The following is a 19956-nucleotide window of genomic DNA, read 5'->3' as shown; positions in this document are numbered from 1 at the left end:
AGCGGGCCACGCTACAGGCAGTGGACGAGAACACTCCCTTTCAAGTGGAAAGTGATGCGTCTGACTTTGCCTTGGCGGCCACCCTCAACCTGGCGGGGCGGCCCGTAGCTTTCTTCTCGAGGACCCTCCAAGGGCCCGAGATCAGACACTCCTCCGTGGAAAAGGAGGCCCAAGCCATCGTGGAGGCAGTGCGCCACTGGCGGCACTACCTAGCCAGCAAACGCTTCACCCTACTTACCGACCAGCGGTCGGTAGCGTTTATGTTCAATAATAAACAGAGGGGGAAGATTAAAAATGATAAGATTCTTAGGTGGCGGATCGAGCTCTCCACCTTCGAGTATGACATCATTTACCGGCCAGGGGCCCTTAACGAATCCCCCGACGCCCTCTCACGAGGGATGTGTGCCAGCACCACCGGGGATCGGCTACAGACCCTCCACAACGACCTCTGCCACCCAGGGGTCACACGGCTGTTCCACTTCATAAAGTCCCGCAACTTACCCTACTCGATTGAGGAAGTTCGGTCTCTGACCAGGAACTGCCGCACTTGAGCTGAGTGCAAGCCTCGGTTCTACCGCCCAGATAGAGCCCACTTAATCAAAGCTACACGGCCCTTTGAGCGGCTCAGCTTAGATTTCAAGGGCCCCCTCCCGTCCGTCGACCGCAATGTTTACTTCCTGAACATTGTGGACGAATACTCTCGTTTCCCATTCGCCTTCCCCTGCCCAGACATGACCAGCGCCACGGTCATTAAATGCCTCAACAGCCTGCTCTGCCTGTTCGGTATGCCGAGCTACATCCATACGGATAGGGGGGCGTCCTTCATGAGTGAAGAGCTACGCCAGTACATGCTGTCCAGGGGGATCGCCACGAGCCGTACCACCAGCTACAACCCCCAGGGTAACGGCCAGGTGGAGCGAGAGAACGGGACAGTATGGAAAGCAGTCACTCTAGCTCTAAGGACCAAGGGCCTCCCGATCTCCCGCTGGCAGGAAGTCCTCCCAGATGTGCTCCATTCGATACGGTCGCTATTGTGCACTGCCACTAATGCCACGCCTCATGAACGAATGTTTGTCTTCCCCCGGAACTCCACCTCAGGCGTATCCATGCCGTCATGGCTCTCCACCCCAGGTCCGGTATTTGTACGAAGGCATGTGAGGGGCCACAAGATGGACCCCCTCGTGGAGTCAGTGCACCTACTCCACGCCAACCCCCAATACGCGTATGTCCAGCACGCCGACGGAAGGGAGGACACCGTGTCCATAAAAGACGTCGCCCCAGCCGGTAACGACAACAACCACAACAACAACAGCAACAACGATCACAGCAATTCTTACCCACCCACTATCCTTTCATCGCCCCCGGAAGAACATCGACCAACGGTGCCCCCACCAACTACCCCTTCAACAACCCTGGCGGCGCCCCCGGCAGAGACCCAGGAGGCCACCGGGGACACCCAGCCGACACCCGCGGCACCACAACAGCTACGTCGGTCACAGAGGACTATCAAACCCCCGAACAGACTAAATCTGTAGAAGGGGTGAATGTGATGAAATATGCCATTCATCAGGCACTGTATTCCCTGTGTTTAGTTTAGTTTCAGTTTCATTTCCTTACCTGTATTGTATTGTGTGTAGGGCACCGCCCATACCTGGCCCCTACTTAAGCAAGCCCCAGCGTGTCTCACAGCAGTACAGCAGATCTCTGGATGAGAGACACTTCTCCAATGTGTATTACTTTCTGAGTTAATAAAAGCCTTGCTTTGCTCCGTTAACGTCGAGTCTCGGATTCATTGAGGCACATCAGCCTTCATTGACATTTCATTGTTTGCCAGCATATTATGGGGGCTGCAATGGGTGTAAACGCTGGCTTTCTCAATTACATCCAAAGGGCTCAGAGACGCCATGAGAGACTGGCAGCCCTGGCTAGACAGAGAGGGGGCAACAGGCATCGGCAAAGGAGGCTTTACCCACCCAGGGTATACCGCCAGCAGTTCTCCTATCTCCAGATGTCTGAGGAGCAGTGTGTTCGGAGGCTGCGATTCAGAAGGGCGGTGGTCACAGAGATCTGCCAGCTGCTTGCCGGTGATCTGCAGCCACAGCTGAGGTGCAGGACGTCTCTGTCGGTGGCAGTGAAGGTGACGGTGGCTCTCAACTTCTATGCCACCGGCTCCTTCCAAGCTGCTACTGGGGACATTGCCAACATCTCCCAGTTCGCCGTGCATTGCTGCATCCGCCAGGTGACCAATGCCCTTTTCAAAAGGAGACGTCAGTTCATCTCCTTCTCCATGTCCCTTGCCAAGCAGCAACAGCGTGCAATGGGCTTTGCAGCATTCGCGGGCTTCCCCATGGTGCAGGGCGCCATTGACTGTACGCATGTGGCTTTGCGGGCACCTCTGGAGAATGCCGAGGATTACCGCAACCGGAAGGGCTACCATTCGCTGAACGTACAGCTGGTGTGCGACCACAGGCAGCTCATCCTAGCTGTCAATGCCCGCTTTCCAGGCAGCAGCCACGATGCCTTCATCCTCCGACAGACTTCTGTGGCAGACATGTTCCAGGCCCAGCCTCACCCACGAGGATGGCTTATCGGGGACAAAGGCTATCCTTTGTGTACCTGGCTGATGACCCCGCTCCGTGCGCCCAGCACCCCTGCTGAAGAGCGATACAACGAGAGCCATCAATCGACCAGGAACATCATCGAACAAACAATCGGCGTCCTGAAGCAACGGTTCCACTGTCTCGATCGTTCCGGGGGAGCACTGCAGTATTCGCCGGAGCGAGTCTCCCATTTCGTCGTCGTTTGCTGCATGCTGCACAACCTGGCTATCCGCAGGACTCAGCCACTGCCACCACACATTGGAGGACCACCTGAGGAGGAGGAGCAGGAGGAGGAGGAGGAGGACCAGCACAGGAGGGAGGCACAAAGTGCAAGGGCCGCCCGTCGCCGGCTTATTGAACGTCGGTTCTAGGCCCCCTCTCAGGGACTGGCTTGTGCCAATGTCAGCAGATGAATGTAGCCGCTCCACAAGCCCTCAGCCGAGCAGGGCAACCAGGACTTAACCAAAAAACCATGCACACAGCAATTTAACAACAAAAATTTATTGAAAACCTCTGCCCTTCCCACATTACATGCTCATGTGGAGAAGCCCCCTCCAAAAACACAAAAATACCAGTCTCGGCCTTACAAAAAGAAAGAAAGACACCAGTCTCGGTGTAGTGTATGTAACCGTTCACCTTTAAGAGAACTATTTTAGGTGTGGCACTACTTTATCCTGGCTGCTGTATACTGTAATACCGACGGTGACCACACCGGTATATAAGTGCTGTGGCAGAATTTATTGGGCAGATTCGCCCTGACCTTCGAATAGTAAAGTCCTGTTTAAGTTACTCTTGTAGTCTGTGTATTACTTCGCTATACAACCCACAGACTTTACAGTGGCGACGAGTTCGATCTTACCCTGCGGCAACAATACTTCTGAAGAAGTAAACGAGCGTCGAGAAGAGGCACCCGCCCTCGTCGTTTTGCTGAGAGAAAACTCGAGTCTGCAGACCAAGAAAGGAGGAAGATTTCAAACACGAAGTCTTCCATCAGCAACAGGCACGGATTGTCCCTTCTGCCACGGTGGTGAGTGAGCCGATCAACACGAGAAGCAAGTCGGCCACGGTGACTGTGAGTAAAGGGAAAATAGAAACAAATAAACGGAGGATAAGGGCAGTGCACTCGACCACGGTCGAGGGGGAAAGGAGCCGGACAGAAGTCGGGCCCAGAGGCGCTGAGACTGGGGCAGCGTGGAGCAGAAGCCGCAGTACAAGCGGGCTGGGGAGCGTCGTGAGACGGCTAGACCGCGACGGCGAAAAAGGCCGGACAACTACCGCGACCACGAGGCGCTGCGACCGGGATCGTAAGGCGCGGGAAGATATAAAAATAAATAAGCCACGGAGAACTCAGCCGCAGCCGGGGAGGAAAGCACCGGACTGCGAGAAGCTGGGAGGCGCGATTGGGGTGAAAAAGGCCAGACAGTGATTGAGGCCACGAAGCGCTGCGACCGGATCGTAAGGCGCGGGACGATATAAAATAAATAAACCGCGGAGAACATAGCCGCAGCCGGGGAGGGAAGCACCGGACTGCGAGAGGGCTGGAGGCGCGATTGGGAGCCCGAGCGAGCGGGAGAGACAGAGCCCGAGCGAGGAAGGCTGAGCGAGATCCAGCCCAGCGGCTGAAACTGTTCGCCGCCAATGGGTTGTACCCAGCACCGGCTGCCCTGCCGAGAGAAGGGAACGCGCTGAAGCCGACGCGCAGGCTGCAAACCCGAAAGCCAGCGGCCGTCGCCCGAGGGAAGCTTACCCCTCCTGCCAGGGGAAGAAACGCGGGAAGCCGCCAGTAGGCGGGGAAGAAGACAGAAGCGGGAACCGCCATTTTTAAAGTGGGCGGGGAAAGAAGATAAGCGCGGGAAACCGCCATCTGGAAAAAAAAAAGTTAAAGAATATTGTTGTTGTTTCTCAGGAAGAGTGTGAAGATGCCTAAGCATAGTAACAGCAACGGTTTCAATGCCGAGGTGGAAGACTGGCCCACGTATGTAGAACGCATCGAGATATATTGTACGGCTAATAAGATAGCAAATTATGAAAAAGCTCTAACCTTATTAAACTCAATGGGTGCGAGGACATACGGGTTATTGAAGCATCTTCTATCACCAGCTAAACCGGCGGATCAGTCTTTCGATAATATTGTTGCTGTCCTGAAGGATCATTTTAACCCCGCACCGCTGATGTTAGCGGAACGATCTAAATTTTACGGGAGAACGCAACGAAAAGAGGAAAGCAACGCAGAGTACTTGGTCGAGCTGCGTAGACTAGCGAAATACTGCCAGTTTAGAGGAAATCTGACAGAGGCATTGCGAGACAAGTTCGTGTGTGGATTGTCGAAGGAAGGATCGCAAAAACGACTACTCGAAGAGAACGATCTTACACTTGATAAGGCTGTCCTTATTGCAGCATCGCACGAAGTCGCAGCGAGAGGCACGGCGGAAATGCAGCGGAAGACAGCGGTACTCAGTGTGGATCAAATGACTTCGGGTACAACGAAATGTTCTCGTTGTGGGAAGACAACACACGACCAGAACCAATGCTGGGTTAAAAACCAGGACTGTAGGAAATGTGGCAAGCTTGGCCACATAGCTAAGGTATGCCGGTCAGGAAAGAAGAACAACAATAATAAGTCACCGCAGAAGAAGTACAGAAAGGTACATGAGGTGACTGGGAAGAGTCCAGATGAACAGAATTCGGACTCAGACTCCAACAGCAAGGCACTGGGTAGTCTGAGGATTCATAATGTGAGTAAAGAAGCTGACCGACAAACTATTTGGATCACACTACAGATTGCAAAAGTCCAAGTGAAGATGGAAGTGGACACCGGATCGGCGGTGACGGTCATGAATAAGCATGATTACAAAAAGTTATTCAAACATATTCCCCTACGGGATACGGAGATAGTATTGCAGACATACATGGGGCACAAAGTATACCCCATCGGAAAGATAGAAGTCAAGGTGAGATACAAAGACAAAGATCACCAAAGGATGGACTTGTATGTGCTGCCCGAGGGAGGTCCACCACTTCTGGGACGGGAGTGGATCAGGAAAATAAAGATAGACTGGCATTCACTAAACACAATGACGGTAGATTCCGAGAAGGAAGAGGTCAAACCTGAACGGTTGTCCAGAATATTGGATGAAGCTAAAGAGGTATTCCAGCAAGGACTGGGAACACTGAGAGGAATTAAAGCAAAAATCAAGATTGCAGAACATGCAAGCCCAAAATTTTTCAAAGCCAGATCGGTACCTTACGCGATACGACCTGCTGTGGAGGCAGAACTGGAAGAGCTTGAACGTTCAGGGGTACTGTCTAAGGTGGACTGGAGTGAGTGGGCCACGCCCATTGTTCCCGTCATGAAGTCTTCATCAAGTAACAAGCCAGGGGGACTGGGGAAGGTCCGCATCTGCGGAGATTTCAAGATCACAGTTAATCCGGTGCTTCACACGGTACAATACCCGCTTCCGCGGATTGAGGATATCTTTGCTTCATTGTCTGGCGGGCAACACTTCACCAAGATAGACCTGGCACAGGCATACTTACAAATGGAAGTCGAGGAAGAGTCGCGCCAGTATCTCACAATCAACACGCACAGAGGCTTGTATCGTTATAATAGATTGGTTTTTGGAGTAGCTTCGGCTCCAGCAATTTGGCAGAGGGCAATGGAGCAGGTCTTACAAGGTGTTCCAAGCACGCAGTGTTACTTGGACGACACCCTGATTACGGGAGAAGATGAGGAGGAACACCTCACAAATTTGAAACTGGTGCTCACCAGGTTGAAGGAATATGGCCTTCGAGTTAATCGCCAGAAATGTGAGTTCTTCCAGAAACGGATATCGTACTGCGGTCATGTCATTGACCAAGAGGGGCTGCACAAGTCGCCTGACAAGATAGAAGCTGTCGTGAAGGCCCCCGCTCCGGAAAACGTTTCACAGTTGAGATCGTTTCTGGGGTTGATTAATTATTATCACAAGTTTCTGCCAAATTTATCCACGGTGCTACATCCGCTGAATGCTCTGTTACGGAAAGAAGTGCCATGGAAGTGGAGCGAGGACTGTAAAAAGGCCTTTCGCAGAAGCAAGGCGTTGATTACCTCTGAGGAAGTGTTGGCTCATTTCAACCCAACGTTACCTCTTCGTCTAGCTTGTGATGCTTCCCCTTATGGAATTGGAGCAGTACTTTCACACAAGTTACCAAATGGCTCGGAAAGGCCAGCCGTATTTGCGTCCCGATCGTTGACCTCCGCGGAGCGAAATTACGCTCAGATAGACAGGGAGGCCCTCAGCCTTGTGTGGGGAGTAAAGAAATTCAATCATTACCTGCAGGGCAAGAAGTTCACATTACTGACAGACCACCAGCCGTTGGTGTCCATATTCAACCCTAACAAGGCCGTTTCCACTATGACAGCGCAAAGGTTACAGAGGTGGTCCGTGTTACTTGGGGCACATCAATATGACATTGAATACAAAAGCTCCAAACAGCATGGAAATGCTGATGGGTTATCGCGCCTACCGTTGCCGGTAGTAGAAGAGGCGGCTACAATGGACCCGGTAGAGATGTTCCACTCATCCATAGTAGAATGTCTACCAGTAACCAATTCGATGATCGAGAATGAAACAAGAAATGACCCGACTCTCTCACGGGTCTACGATCTAACAGTGGAGGGATGGCCAGCACATGGCGAACCAACACTGCCAGCATTTTCGCAATGGAAAGAACAGCTGTCAGTGTGCCGAGGAACCTTGATGTGTGGATCGAGAGTGGTGATTCCACCCAAACTTCCGCATAAGGTGCTAAAGGAACTTCACGAGGGGCATCTGGGTGGAGTGAAAATGAAGAACCTAGCAAGAGCGTTTGTGTGGTGGCCAGGTATTGATGGAGACATCGAGGAAATAACCAAGAGTTGTCTAGGATGCCAGAAGGTCCAAAACGCGCCACCACAAGCTCCGCTGCATCCATGGGAGTGGCCCTCATCTCCTTGGCAAAGGGTACACATCGACTTTGCTGGTCCATTTATGGACTCAATGTTTCTAATAGCGGTGGATGCACACTCCAAGTGGCCGGAGGTAATAAAGATGTCCTCCACCACCACGGAAAAAACCATCACAGTATTAAGGACCATGTTTGCCAGGAATGGGCTGCCGGAACAGGTCTGTTCTGATAATGGACCACAATTTGTGTCCGAAGAATTCAGGAAGTTCTTAAAAAGCAATGGGGTCAAGCACTACACGTCAGCCCCATACCATCCCGCCACCAATGGCTTAGCTGAAAGGTTTGTCCAGACCTTCAAGAAGGCCATAAAGGCCATGGGTAATGAGAACATCAACTTACAACATAAGGTAGATAACTTCTTGTTGGCGTACAGGAATGCAACACATGCGGTCACAAATCAAACTCCCGCCATGATGTTTTTCAATAGAAGACTAAGATGCCGGCTGGATTTGATTAAGCCAAACGTCAGAAGGGACGTAGAGAACTGGCAATTCCAGGGCATGAATGAAAGGCCAACTAGATCTTTTCAGACAGGTCAACAAGTTTTGGCCCGGGACTACTGTACCGAGAAATGGCAGCCTGGAACTATTGTAAAAAGGCTAGGGCCGCTGCTGTATACAGTGGACATTGGTGACAGCATAATAAGGTGCCATGTTGACCAGATCATAGGGTCATCCACAAAGAGCCAACCTACTCCACAACCTTACACGGCTAATGTAGAAACAGAGATACCCAGAGCACCTACCTCCGATCTGGTAATACTGGAATCAGATGATCCTGACACTGTCCTTCAAGCTGAATCGGCCTTGCCGGAAGAACCTACTACCCCGCCGAAAACTACTACACCACCGAGGCGTTATCCGGACAGAGTCAGGAGACCTCCAGAGAGACTGAATCTGTGAACTGTTTTACATAATTTGTATATATGTTCTAATGATATGGTTAATGGGGAATAAGTATGTTGTAAGCTAAAAAAGGAGGATTGTAGTGTATGTAACCGTTCACCTTTAAGAGAACTATTTTAGGTGTGGCACTACTTTATCTTGGCTGCTGTATACTGTAATACCGACGGTGACCACACCAGTATATAAGTGCTGTGTCAGGGTTTATTGGGCAGATTCGCCCTGACCTTCGAATAGTAAAGTCCTGTTTAAGTTACTCTTGTAGTCTGTGTATTACTTCGCTATACAACCCACAGACTTTACACTCGGCCTTACACAAATAAAGAAAGACACCAGTCTCGGCCTTACACAAATAAAGATATACACCAGTCTCGGCCTTACACAAATAAAGATAGACACCAGTCTCGGCCTTACACAAATAAAGATGGACACCAGTCTCGGCCTTACACAAAAACAGATAGACACCAGTCTCGGCCTTACACCCAAACAGCTGCACAAGTGTCGGCCTTCCAACAAGCACCAGGCATTTGTGCATACCTCTACTTTTTGCCCTGTGAGGGCGATGCCTTGCGCATCCTTGCCTGGCCCCTGCCCACCCTGCTGCTCCTCAATGGGAGCCCAGTGGCTGCAGTAAGGCTGGGGGAAGGCTGCTGAGGGGCAGATGGCGAGACGGCAGATGCCCTTGGGGGTCGGCCTGCACCAGCTCTGGCCTTGGAGGGGCCAGCTGCTGAATGCTCCAACTCTGGCTGGGCGGCAGCAGTGTGTCCAGCAGCTCGTGGCAGCTGCAATGGCGGAGTGGCAGTGTCGGCTGCAGGAATGGTGGCAACCTGGCAGCTCGCAGGTGCTCGCTGGTCGCCTGAGACATTGGCACTCGCACGGGCCAGCAGTGCAGCATGAAGGACAGATTGCTGGGCTGCTGCTGCGCGGCGAGTGCCCTGGCGAGGCCTGGCTGATCCAGCGAGGGTGGCAGCAGTTAGTGCCCGTGTGGCCCTGGTCTGTGTCTGCAATACACCAGCCAGTGAATGGACGGCACGACTGAGCACTTGGCTAGAAGCCGACTGTGCTGCCGTGAAGTCCTGCAGACTCGTGGCCTGTGCTGCCGCGATGTCCTGCAGACTCCTGGCCTGTGCTGCATTGATGTCCTGCACACTCCTGGCCTGTGCTACATTGAATTGTTCCAGACTCCTGGCCTGTGCTGCACTGAATTGTTGCAGACTCCTGGCCTGTGCTGACCCGAATTCCTGCACACTCCTTGCCAGTGACTCTATGGAGTCAGGCATCCGTGCCACTGCAGCCATGAGCTCAGTGTGCCTGCGCTCAGCCTGGACGGCCATTTCCTCTAGGAGGCGCACCTCCTCTGCGCTGACCGTCGCAGGACTGGAGGCCGCACTCACCCTCTGGGGAGAAGTCCGCCGAGCTTCCCCACCCCTTCCGTGTTGCTGCAGGCCGCTGGGCCCCGGAGCTTCACTCTCCTCCGACCCTTCCCCCCGGCTCCCCTCCAGGGAAGACGTGTCCCCTACATCGGCATGGGCTGGCGCGGCTGAGGGTGGCACTGATGGGCCGGCTTCCTCTTCCTCCTCCTCGTCTTCCGAAGGGCTGACAGTGGCAGCTTGAGGGCCCGCCTCCTCACCTGGCGATTCACCATCTGAAAGCAGGAAGGCACAAGAGTAGCTTTAGAATGAGGACAGGGCGGCAGCGAGGGAGGCATGAGTGGTGCCATTCACCGCATTGGTCGGACAGTGGCAAAGGATGCTGATCTGATGCGCAAGTGGAACGAGAGAGGTCCAAAAGGTCATGCCCTTACCATTGGTGCCTAGAACAGGGTCGGCATTTCCAGTGGCGACGGGGCCAATCAGCCGGCCTCCCATAATGCGCTCCACACGCTGGTCGAGGTCGGAGAGCTCTTTGATGTCAGGACGGCCTCCCCGGTCTCAGTTTGGTTGCGCCGGTTATGCGCAACCTTGGCCTGAAAGAGAAAGGACGGCCTCTAAGTACAGTGTGTAGCCCTGATCTTGTCTGCACTGCCTCCCATGGTCGAATAGCTTGTACAGTGTGTAGCCCTGATCTTGTCTGCACTGCCTCCCATGGGCGAATAGCTTGTACAGTGTGTAGCCCTGATCTTGTCTGCACTGCCTCCCATGGTCGAATAGCTTGGACAGTGTGTAGCCCTGATCTTGTCTGCACTGCCTCCCATGGTCGAATAGCTTGGACAGTGTGTAGCCCTGATCTTGTCTGCACTGCCTCCCATGGTCGAATAGCTTGGACAGTGTGTAGCCCTGATCTTGTGTGCACTGCCTCCCATGGTCGAATAGCTTGGACAGTGTGTAGCCCTGATCTTGTCTGCACTGCCTCCCATGGTCGAATAGCTTGGACAGTGTGTAGCCCTGATCTTGTCTGCACTGCCTCCCATGGTCGAATAGCTTGGACAGTGTGTAGCCCTGATCTTGTCAGCACTGCCTCCCATGGTTGAATAGCTTGGACAGTGTGTAGCCCTGATCTTGTCTGCACTGCCTCCCATGGTCGAATAGCTTGTACAGTGTGTAAAGTGCTGAATGTGCAAGTGATTTTCATGCCAGTCCCATAGCTGCTGGATGAGGGCTGGCCATTAGGGCTTTCAGGTCCCTTTGCCCATAATGTGAGGTGCACATGCAAGGATGAGGAGGACACTGGAAAGGGTACTCACCCTGACAACCCGAGTGAGGTCGTTGAACTTCTTCCGGCATTGCACAGCAGTCCTGGCAACCACGCTGTTGGAAGAGACCCTGTTGGCCACCTCCCTCCAGGCTTTCCGGTAGGCGCTGGGCAGCGGCCTCTTGCCACCTTCTGGGTACAAAACATGGCGCCTGCGCTCCACTCCGCCAACCAGCACCCTCAGGTCACCGTCGCTGAAGCGCTGCGCTCTCTCCCTGGCCTTCTCCATAGTCCTGGGCGTTGTACAGGTGAAGCTGAAGTGGTCAGGCCTAGGTTGAGGGCTGCAGTGTGCAGGGCGTGGCAGGCAAACAAATCCACCCTCCCCCTTTAAGAGCTGACCGGCGCCAGAGTGTCTGCCGTCAATCAAAAACTCGCCGCACCTGCGCTGCGCCCGGCCTCGGTGGTATCGCTCAGCACCGCCGGCTTAGCACCTAAAGATAGTCGTGCATCGCCTGTTTTAGCGCAGCAGCAACCTCTTGGGGCGTTGCGACTGAATATCGGCGAAGGGGGCGCGACTTTGCGCCGGGCGCAAACTTTAGCGGCCGCCCGACTTTACCGCCCCAAAAGTGGCTATACTGAATTTCTAGGCCTTGGAGCGCTAAATCAGGCTCTCCATTTGCTTCTTGGAGCGCGAGAGACGGGGAACGTCCCGATCCGGGGCGATGTGCTCAGCAGCGCCACGAGTGGACACGTGTGACACTGTCGCGTTGCAGGGGCTCTTCCCTCAATTAAAGGGAAGGGCCCCACGCTGCCAGCTCTGTATTTTTTTTGGCATCGGCTGGAGCACCAGGGTGCGGGAGCACCGGGCTGACTGATCGCAGCACTTAGACCGGTGCTCAGAATTTTTCTTTTTAAATCGGCGACCTTTGTCATGTCAGCCGGCCACTGCGCCTGTAAATGGCGGCCGGCCTCACTGCTCGCGCCCCCTGCAGCAGTCGGTAACATCGCCCGGCGCTGCTGAGGGGTGCGATGGGGAATTTTTCTTCCGCGACGCTGCGCCCGGAGATGACGTCATGATCTCCTGGAGCAGGAGATCGGGGTGATACCCGGTGGCGCCGCCGCTAACCTCCCGCTGAATTTCGTGGGAGGCACGGTTGTTGCGTCAGTGGGGGGGGGGGGGGCGCGAAAAGCCATTTGCCCGCCAGAGGCGCAAACGAATCTGACATGCAAGAGGGAAAACAGGAGGTTGGGCTTTATTATATCTGCAATGATAATTTTATTCCATACAGCAGTATTATTGCAATTAGTTTAAAAATGTAATAAATTATTCTTGTTTAAAAAAAAAATTTCTTCAGGGTTTCCTGGCTGAAGTCTCCTCATGGCTGGGAGCCTTGATTGTCACACACACACTCCATTAACTCAACAAACTTAAAAAAAATTTTTTTTAATTCATTGATGGGATGTGGGCGTCACTGGCTGGCTAGGCCTGCATTTAGTGCCCATCCCTAATTGCCCTTGAGAAGATGGTGGTGAGCCGCCTTCTTGAACCGCTGCAGTCCATATGGTGTAGGTACACCCACAATGCTGTTAGGAAGGGAGTTCCAGGATTTTGGCCCAGCGACAGTGAAGGAACAGCGATACAGGTCCAAGTCAGGATGGTGTGTGGCTTGGAGGGGAACTTGTAGGTGGTGATGTTCCCATGCGTCTGCTGCCCTTGTCCTTCGAAGTGGTAGAAGTCGCGGGTTTGGAAGGTGCTGTTGAAGGAGCTTTGGCGAGTTGCTGCAGTGCATCTTGTAGATGGTACACACTGCAGCCACAGTGCGCCGGTGGTGGAGGGAGTGAATGTTGAAGGTGGTGGATGGAGTGCCAATCAAGCGGGCTGCTTTGTCCTGAATGGTGTCGAGCTTCTTGAGTGTTGTTGGAGCTGCACTCAACCAGGCAAGTGGAGAGTATTCCATCACACTCCTGACTTGTGCCTTGTAGATGGTGGAAAGGCTTTGGGGAGTCAGGAGGTGAGACACTCGCTGCAGAATTCCCAGCCTCTGGTCTGCTCTTGTAGCCACAGTATTTATATGGCTGGTTCAGTTCAGTTTCTGATCAATGGTAACCCCCAGGATGTTGATAGTGGGGGATTCAGCGATGGTAATGCCATTGAATGTCAAGGGGAGATGGTTAGAGTCTCGCTTGTTGGAGATGGTCATTGCCTGGCACTTGTGTGGTGCGAATGTTACTTGCCACTTGTCAGCCAAGTCTGAATGTTGTCCAGGTCTTGCTGCATATGGACACGGACTGCTGAAGTACTTGTGAGCGAATTGACAACCAGAAGGGAAGATATTTTAGCCCCTGCCTAAACCTACGATTCTCAATTTTTTTTTAATTAAAAAAAAAGGCCACCTGTTTTATTCTGTTTTTTGATAAATAAAAGAAACTATTTTTTTATCAAGGCCTGAAAACAGAAATACCACCTCTTAAAGGCACAGAACAGACATGTGCTTACAGTTGCGTGTTTAGATCTGGTTAAGTATGCGACTGTCTGCAGAGAGTGTGAAAGCAATGCATCATGAGTATGGTCAAGTCAACTTGTAGACGTTGGTCTCGAGGTCATTTCCTTCTGCCGCTGCGCTATGCATAATAAGCCCAGAAGAAGACGCAGACCGTCAGCAGGATGATGGCGTTAATGTTGACCACATTTCTCCACAGGGGCACCTCTGAAATGTCTGTCAGCTGCTTCTGCAGGGCTTCCTGCTCCTCTTTGCTCAGCTTCTTGGCCTGCTCCTCAAACCCGCAGAACCAGTTGTAGGCTTTCTTCCAGCACCTTACGTCCTGGGGCGACTCTGTGGCAACAAGGACGATACAAAGCACAGGATGTGAGTTCTACCTCTTGGGGTGTGGAGGAACATTGGGAACAGGAGTTGGCCGTTCAGCCCCTCGAGCATGCTCCACCATTCAATCAGATCGTGGTTGCTCTGTACCTCGACCTCACTTACCCGCCTCTGCTCCATATCCCTTGATACCCCTTACCTAACAATAACCGAGCAATCTCAGTCTTGAAAGCCTCAATTAACCCCCAGCATCCCACAGCCTTTTGGGGGAGAGAGTTTTCCAGATTTCCACTACCCTTTGTGTGAAAAGGTGCTTCCTGATTTCCCTCCTGAATGACCTGGCTCTAATTTTAAGATTATGTACCCCTGTTCTTGATTCCCCCACCAGTGGCAATGGTTTTACCCAAGGCTAAGTGGAATCAAGGGTGTAAGGTGCGCAACACTGCAGTCAAGGAACAAAACCCTGGCTCCAACTGACCTTGCACTTATAAAGTATGTTATCATGTCAAAACCTTTCAAAGTGATTCACACAATGAATTACTTTGCACTGACTGTTATATAGACAAACGTGGGAGCCATCCTGCAGCAGCCCTACCCCCAACAGGAATGCAATGAGTGACCAGATTTAGGTGGGCGTTGGTGGTGGTGGGGGGTCATTGGACAGGACAAGTACCTGAGCTACTTCAATTAGTGCCCTGGGATATTTAACATCCACCTCAACAGGCACTTAGGCCCTCCATTTAACATCTCATGCAAAGAGGCAGCACCTCCAATAGGGCAGCGCTGCCTCAGCACTTTGCGGGAATGTCGGGCTAGATTACGAGTTTGAACCCTCAGCCTTCTGACCCAGAGGCAAGAATGCCATTAACTGAGCCAAACTGACACTCCAAATGGCGAGCTTAGTCCCAGAGCAATACTGGTGGGGCACTATTAGATTCTGCATTCCAAAACCAAGAGTACATTTGCATTTCCAAGCCCAGTTTGTGAAAAGTCCACTGCTAAGTCAATGTAAAGGGGATATTGGTGCTGTCATAATGTCCTGAATGTAAATTCATTGGAGTATGTACTAGCATCAACTAGTGGCTGAACATCCAAAACTGCGAGTAGTTTCTGTTGATGGACTGTCCGAATGGATTTTTTTATGAATGACTTTTGTGTTTGTCGAGGTGAAGGATATCAGAGCTGGCACCCTTTGGTGCCTCACTAAAGAGGTGAATCTAGGGAATGGGTATTAGGAGACTATTCGACAACGGGGGGGGGGCATGACAATCTAACACTGTCCCTATCTTCACCTGGCTTCCATCGGGGCTGTCAGTGGATTAGGAGCAGGAAACCCCAGGTTGATTGCCGCCCCCCCCCACCCTCCGTCCAGGGTAATGGAGATCAATTTTAGTATTGCTGAGGGCATAGATCAGGATTGTAACCTCTGATCTCCCTGGCATGCGAGGCGCAGTGTCATACATTTACACCCTGGCCCAGCCGGGCAATTGGTATGTATTTGTGTGTGGGTCACAAAGTGCATTTTATATCCTGGACCAGCACTAATCAGCTTTTGAACTTATTAAACCTGGAGAGCCATGCAAGAGCTAATAACTATGTACTGTATGTATTTGTGTATGTATGTGCATTTGTGTCTACATGTGTGTATGTATATGTCTGTATGTATGTGTGTGTATGTATGTATGTATGTGCCTGTGTGTATGTATCTGTATGTATGTGCGTGTAAGTATATAATAATGTGTGTATGCATGTATGTGCATAGAATCATAGAATGATGCAGCACAGAAGGAGGCCATTCGGCCCATTGTGTCTGTACTGACTCTCTGGAATAGCTATCTAATGAATCCCACTCCCCCGCTCTTTCCCCATAGCCCTGTAATTTATTCCCTTCAAGTATTTATGTAATTCTCTGTTGAAAGTTACTATTGGATCTGCTTCCACCGCCCTTTCAGGCCGTGCATTCCAGATCATAACTCGCTGTGTAAAAAATGTTTCCTCTGGTTCTTTGGCCAAACACCTTCAATCTGTGTCCTCTGGTTACCGACCCTTCTGCCACTGGAAATAGTTTCTCCTTATTTACTCTATCAAAACCCTTCATGATTTTGAACACCTCTATCAAATCTCCTCTTAACCTTCTCTGCTCTAAGGAAAACAACCCCAGCTTTTCCAGTCTCTCCACATCACTGAAGTGGAGGTGCTATCGAAGAAGCCTTGGCAAGTTGCAGCAGTGCATCTTGTAGATGGTACAGTTTTCCACATTGTCGGGTAGATGCCAGTGTTGTAGCTGTACTGGAACAGCTTGGCTAGAGGCGCGGCTAGTTCTGGGGCACAAGTCTTCAGCACGACAGCCGGGATGTTGTCGGGGCCCATAGCCTTTGCTGTATCCAGTGCGCTCAGCCGTTTCTTGATATAATGTGGAGTGAATCGAATTGTCTGAAGACTGGCTTCTGTGATGGTGGGGACCTCAGGAGGAGGCGAGATGGATCATCCACTCGGCACTTCCGGCTGAAGCTGGTTGCAAGGCTTCAGGCCTTGTCTTTTGCACTCTCGTGCTGGGCTCCACCATCATTTTTAAAAATTAATTGATGGGATGTGGGCGTCACTGGCAAGGCTGGCATTTATTGCTCATCCCTAGTTGCCCTTGAGAAGGTGGTGGTGAGCCGCCTTCTTGAACCGCTGCAGTCCGTGTGGTGAAGGTGCTCCCACAGTGCTGTTAGGGAGGGAGTTCCAGGATTTCGACCCAGCAACGATGAAGGAACGGCCGATATATTTCTAAGTCAGGATGGTGTGTGACTTGGAGAGGGAACTTGGAGGTGGTGTTGTTCCCATGCGCCTGCTGCCCTTGTCCTTCTAGGTGGTAGAGGTCGCGAGTTTGGGAGGTGCTGCTGAAGAAGCCTTGGCGAGTTGCTGCAGTGCATCTTGTAGATGGTACACACTGCAGCCACGGTACGCCGATGGTGGAGGGAGTGAATGTTTAAGGTGATGGATGGGGTGCCAATCAAGCGGGCTGCTTTGTCCTGGGTGGTGTCAACCTTCTTGAGTGTTGCTGGAGCTGCACTCATCCAGGCAAGTGGAGAGTATTCCATCACTCTCCTGACTTGTGCTTTGTAGATGGTGGAAAGGCTTTGGGGAGTCAGGAGGTGAGACACTCGCCACAGAATACCCAGCCTCTGACCTGCTCTTGTTCTAGTTAAGTTTATGGTCAACGGTGGTCCCCAGGATGTTGATGGTGGGGGATTCGGGGATGGTAATTGCATTGAATGTCATGGGGAGGTGGTTAAACTCTCGCTTGTTAGAGATAGTCATTGCCTGGCACTTGTGTGGTGCGAATGTTACCTGCCACTTATCAGCCCAAGCCTGAACGTCGTCCAGGTCTTGCTGCATGTGGGCATGGACTGCTTCATTATTTGAGGAGTTGTGAATGAAACAGAACACTGTGCAATCATCAGTGAACATCCCCACTTCTGACCTTATGTTGGAGGGAAGGTCATTGATGAAGCAGCTGAAGATGGTTGGGCCTAGGACACTGCCCTGAGGAACTCCTGCAGCGATGTCCTGGAGCTGAGATGATTGGCCTCCAACAACCACAACCATCTTCCTTTGTGCTAGGTATGACTCCAGCCAGTGGAGAGTTTTCCCACTGATTCCCACTGACTTCAATTTTACTAGGCCACATTCGGTCAAATGCTGCCTTGATGTCAAAGGCAGTTACTCTCACCTCACCTCTGGAATTCAGCTCCTTTGTCCATGTTTGGACCAAGGCTGTAAGTGGTCTTGGCGGAACCCAAACTGGGCATCAGTGAGCAGGTTATTGGTGAGTAAGTGCCACTTGATAGCACTGTCGATGACACCTTCCATCACTTTGCTGATGATTGAGAGTAGACTGATGGGGCGGTAATTGGCCGGATTGGATTTATCCTGCTTTTTGTGGACAGGACACACCTGGGCAATTTTCCACATTGTCGGATAGATGCCAGTGTTGTAGCTGTACTGGAACAGCTTGGCTAGAGGCGCGGCTAGTTCTGGAGCACAAGTCTTCAGCACGACAGCCGGGATGTTGTCGGGGCCCATAGCCTTTGCTGTATCCAGTGCGCTCAGCTGTTTCTTGATAGCACGTGGAGTGAATTGAATTGGCTGAAGACTGGCTTCTGTGATGGTGGGGACCTCAGGAGGAGGCCGGTATGGATCATCCACTCGGTACTTCTGGCTGAAGATGGTTGCAAACGCTTCAGCCTTGTCTTTTGCACTCACGTGCTGGGCTCTACCATCATTGAGGATGGGAATATTCTTGGAGCCTCCTCCTCCCGTTAGTTGTTTAATGGTCCACCACCATTCACGACTGGATGTGGCAGGACTGCAGAGCTTTGATCTGATCCGTTGATTGTGGGATTGCTTAGCTCTGTCTATAGCATGCTGCTTCCACTTTTTAGCATGCATGTAGTCCTGTGTTGCCGCTTCACCAGGTTGGCACCTCATTTTTAGGTACGCCTGGTGCTGCTCCTGGCATGCTCTTCTACACTCCTTATTGAACCAGGGTTGGTCCCCTGGCTTGATGGTAATGGTAGAGTGAGGGATATGCCAGGCCATGAGGTTACAGATTGTGGTGGAATACAATTATGCTGCTGCTGATGGCCCACAGCGCCTCATGGATGCCCAGTTTTGAGCTGCTAGATCTGTCCTGAATCTGTCCCATTTAGCACGGTGGTAATGCCACACAACACGATGGAGGGTATCCTCAGTGTGAAAACGGGACTTCGTCTCCACAATGACTGTGCGGTGGTCACTCCTACCAATACTGTCATGGGCAGATGCATCTGCGACTGGTAGATTGGTGAGGATGAAGCCAATTAGGTTTTTTCCTCATGTTGGTTCGCTCACCACCTGTCGCAGGCCCAGACTGGCAGTTATGTCCTTCAGGACTCGGCCAGCTCGGTCAGTAGTGGTGCTACCGAGCCACTCTTGGTGATGGACATTGAAGTCCCCCACCCAGAGTACATTCTGTGCCCTTGGTACTCTCAGTGCTTCTTCCAAGTGGTGTTCAACATGGAGGAGTACTGATTCATCAGCTGAGGGAGGGTGGTAGGTGGTAATCAGCAGGAGGTTTCCATGAGCATGCTTGACCTGAAGTCATGAGACTTTATGGGGTCCGGAGTTATTGTTGAGGACTCCCAGGGGCACTCCCTCCTGACTGTATACCACTGTGACACCACCTCCGGTGGATCTGTTCTACTGGTGTGTGTATATATGTGTGTGCATGCGTATGTGTGTGCTTATGTGTGCACATGTAAGTGTGTGCGTGCATATGTGCGTGTGTATATATGTGTGTGTATGTATGTACGTATGTGTGTGTATTTGTGTGTGTCTGTGTGTGTTTGTGTCTGCGTGTGTGTGTCTGTGTCTGTGTGTGTGTGTCTGCGTGTGTGTCTGTGTGTGCATCTGTGTCTGTGTGTGTGTCTGTGAGTGTGTGTCTGCGTGCGTGTGTGTGGGTCGGTGTCTGTGTGTGTGTGTGTGAGTGTGTGTGTGTCTGCATGTGTGTGTGGGTTGGTGTGTGTGTGTCGGTGTCTATGTGTGCATCTGTGTGTGTGAGTGTGTGTGTGAGAATGCGTGTGTCTCTTTGTGCCTGTGTGTCAGTGTGTGTGTGTTTGTGGGTGTGTGTCTGTGTGTGTGTGTGTCTGTCTGTGTGTGTGTCTGTCTGTGTGAGAGTGTGTGTGTCTGCGTGTCTTTGTCTGTGTGCTTGTGTGTGTGTGTCTGTGCGAGTGTGTCTGTGCGTGTGTGTCTGTGTGTGTGTGTCTGTGTGTGTGTCTGTGTGTGTGTGTCCATGAGTGTGTGTGTATGTGTGTGTGTGTGTGTGTGTCTGCGTCTGTGTGTGTGTATGTGTGAGTGTGTGTATGGTGTGTGTGTCTGTGTGTGTCTGTGTGTGTGTGTGTGTGTGAGAGTGTGTGTGAGAGTGTGTGTGTCGGTTTGTGTGTCGGTGTGTGTCTGTGTGTGTGTGTGCGTCTGTGTGTGTGTCTGTGG

The 19956-nt window shown here is 51.9% G+C and overlaps 1 protein-coding gene across 1 annotated transcript in view; it reads right to left on the bottom strand.

Annotated features, from left to right (window-relative positions):
* Positions 1–12355: 12355 nt before the first annotated feature.
* Positions 12356–19956, bottom strand: part of slc5a1 (solute carrier family 5 member 1) — a 162120-nt gene continuing 154519 nt past the window's right edge. The window contains exon 15 of the mRNA XM_085962016.1: positions 12356–13953. Coding sequence (XP_085818142.1) covers positions 13742–13953 — 212 coding nt within the window. The 3' untranslated portion in view covers positions 12356–13741. The remainder of the gene's footprint in view (positions 13954–19956) is intronic.

This window comes from Somniosus microcephalus, chromosome 19 (genome assembly GCF_052327205.1).
Source record: "Somniosus microcephalus isolate GS21.2 chromosome 19, FLI_Smic_1.0, whole genome shotgun sequence".
Taxonomy (NCBI): Eukaryota; Metazoa; Chordata; class Chondrichthyes; order Squaliformes; family Somniosidae; genus Somniosus; species Somniosus microcephalus.
The sequence above is the reverse complement of the archived record's forward strand: the minus strand, read 5'-3'. Positions and strand labels throughout refer to the sequence as shown.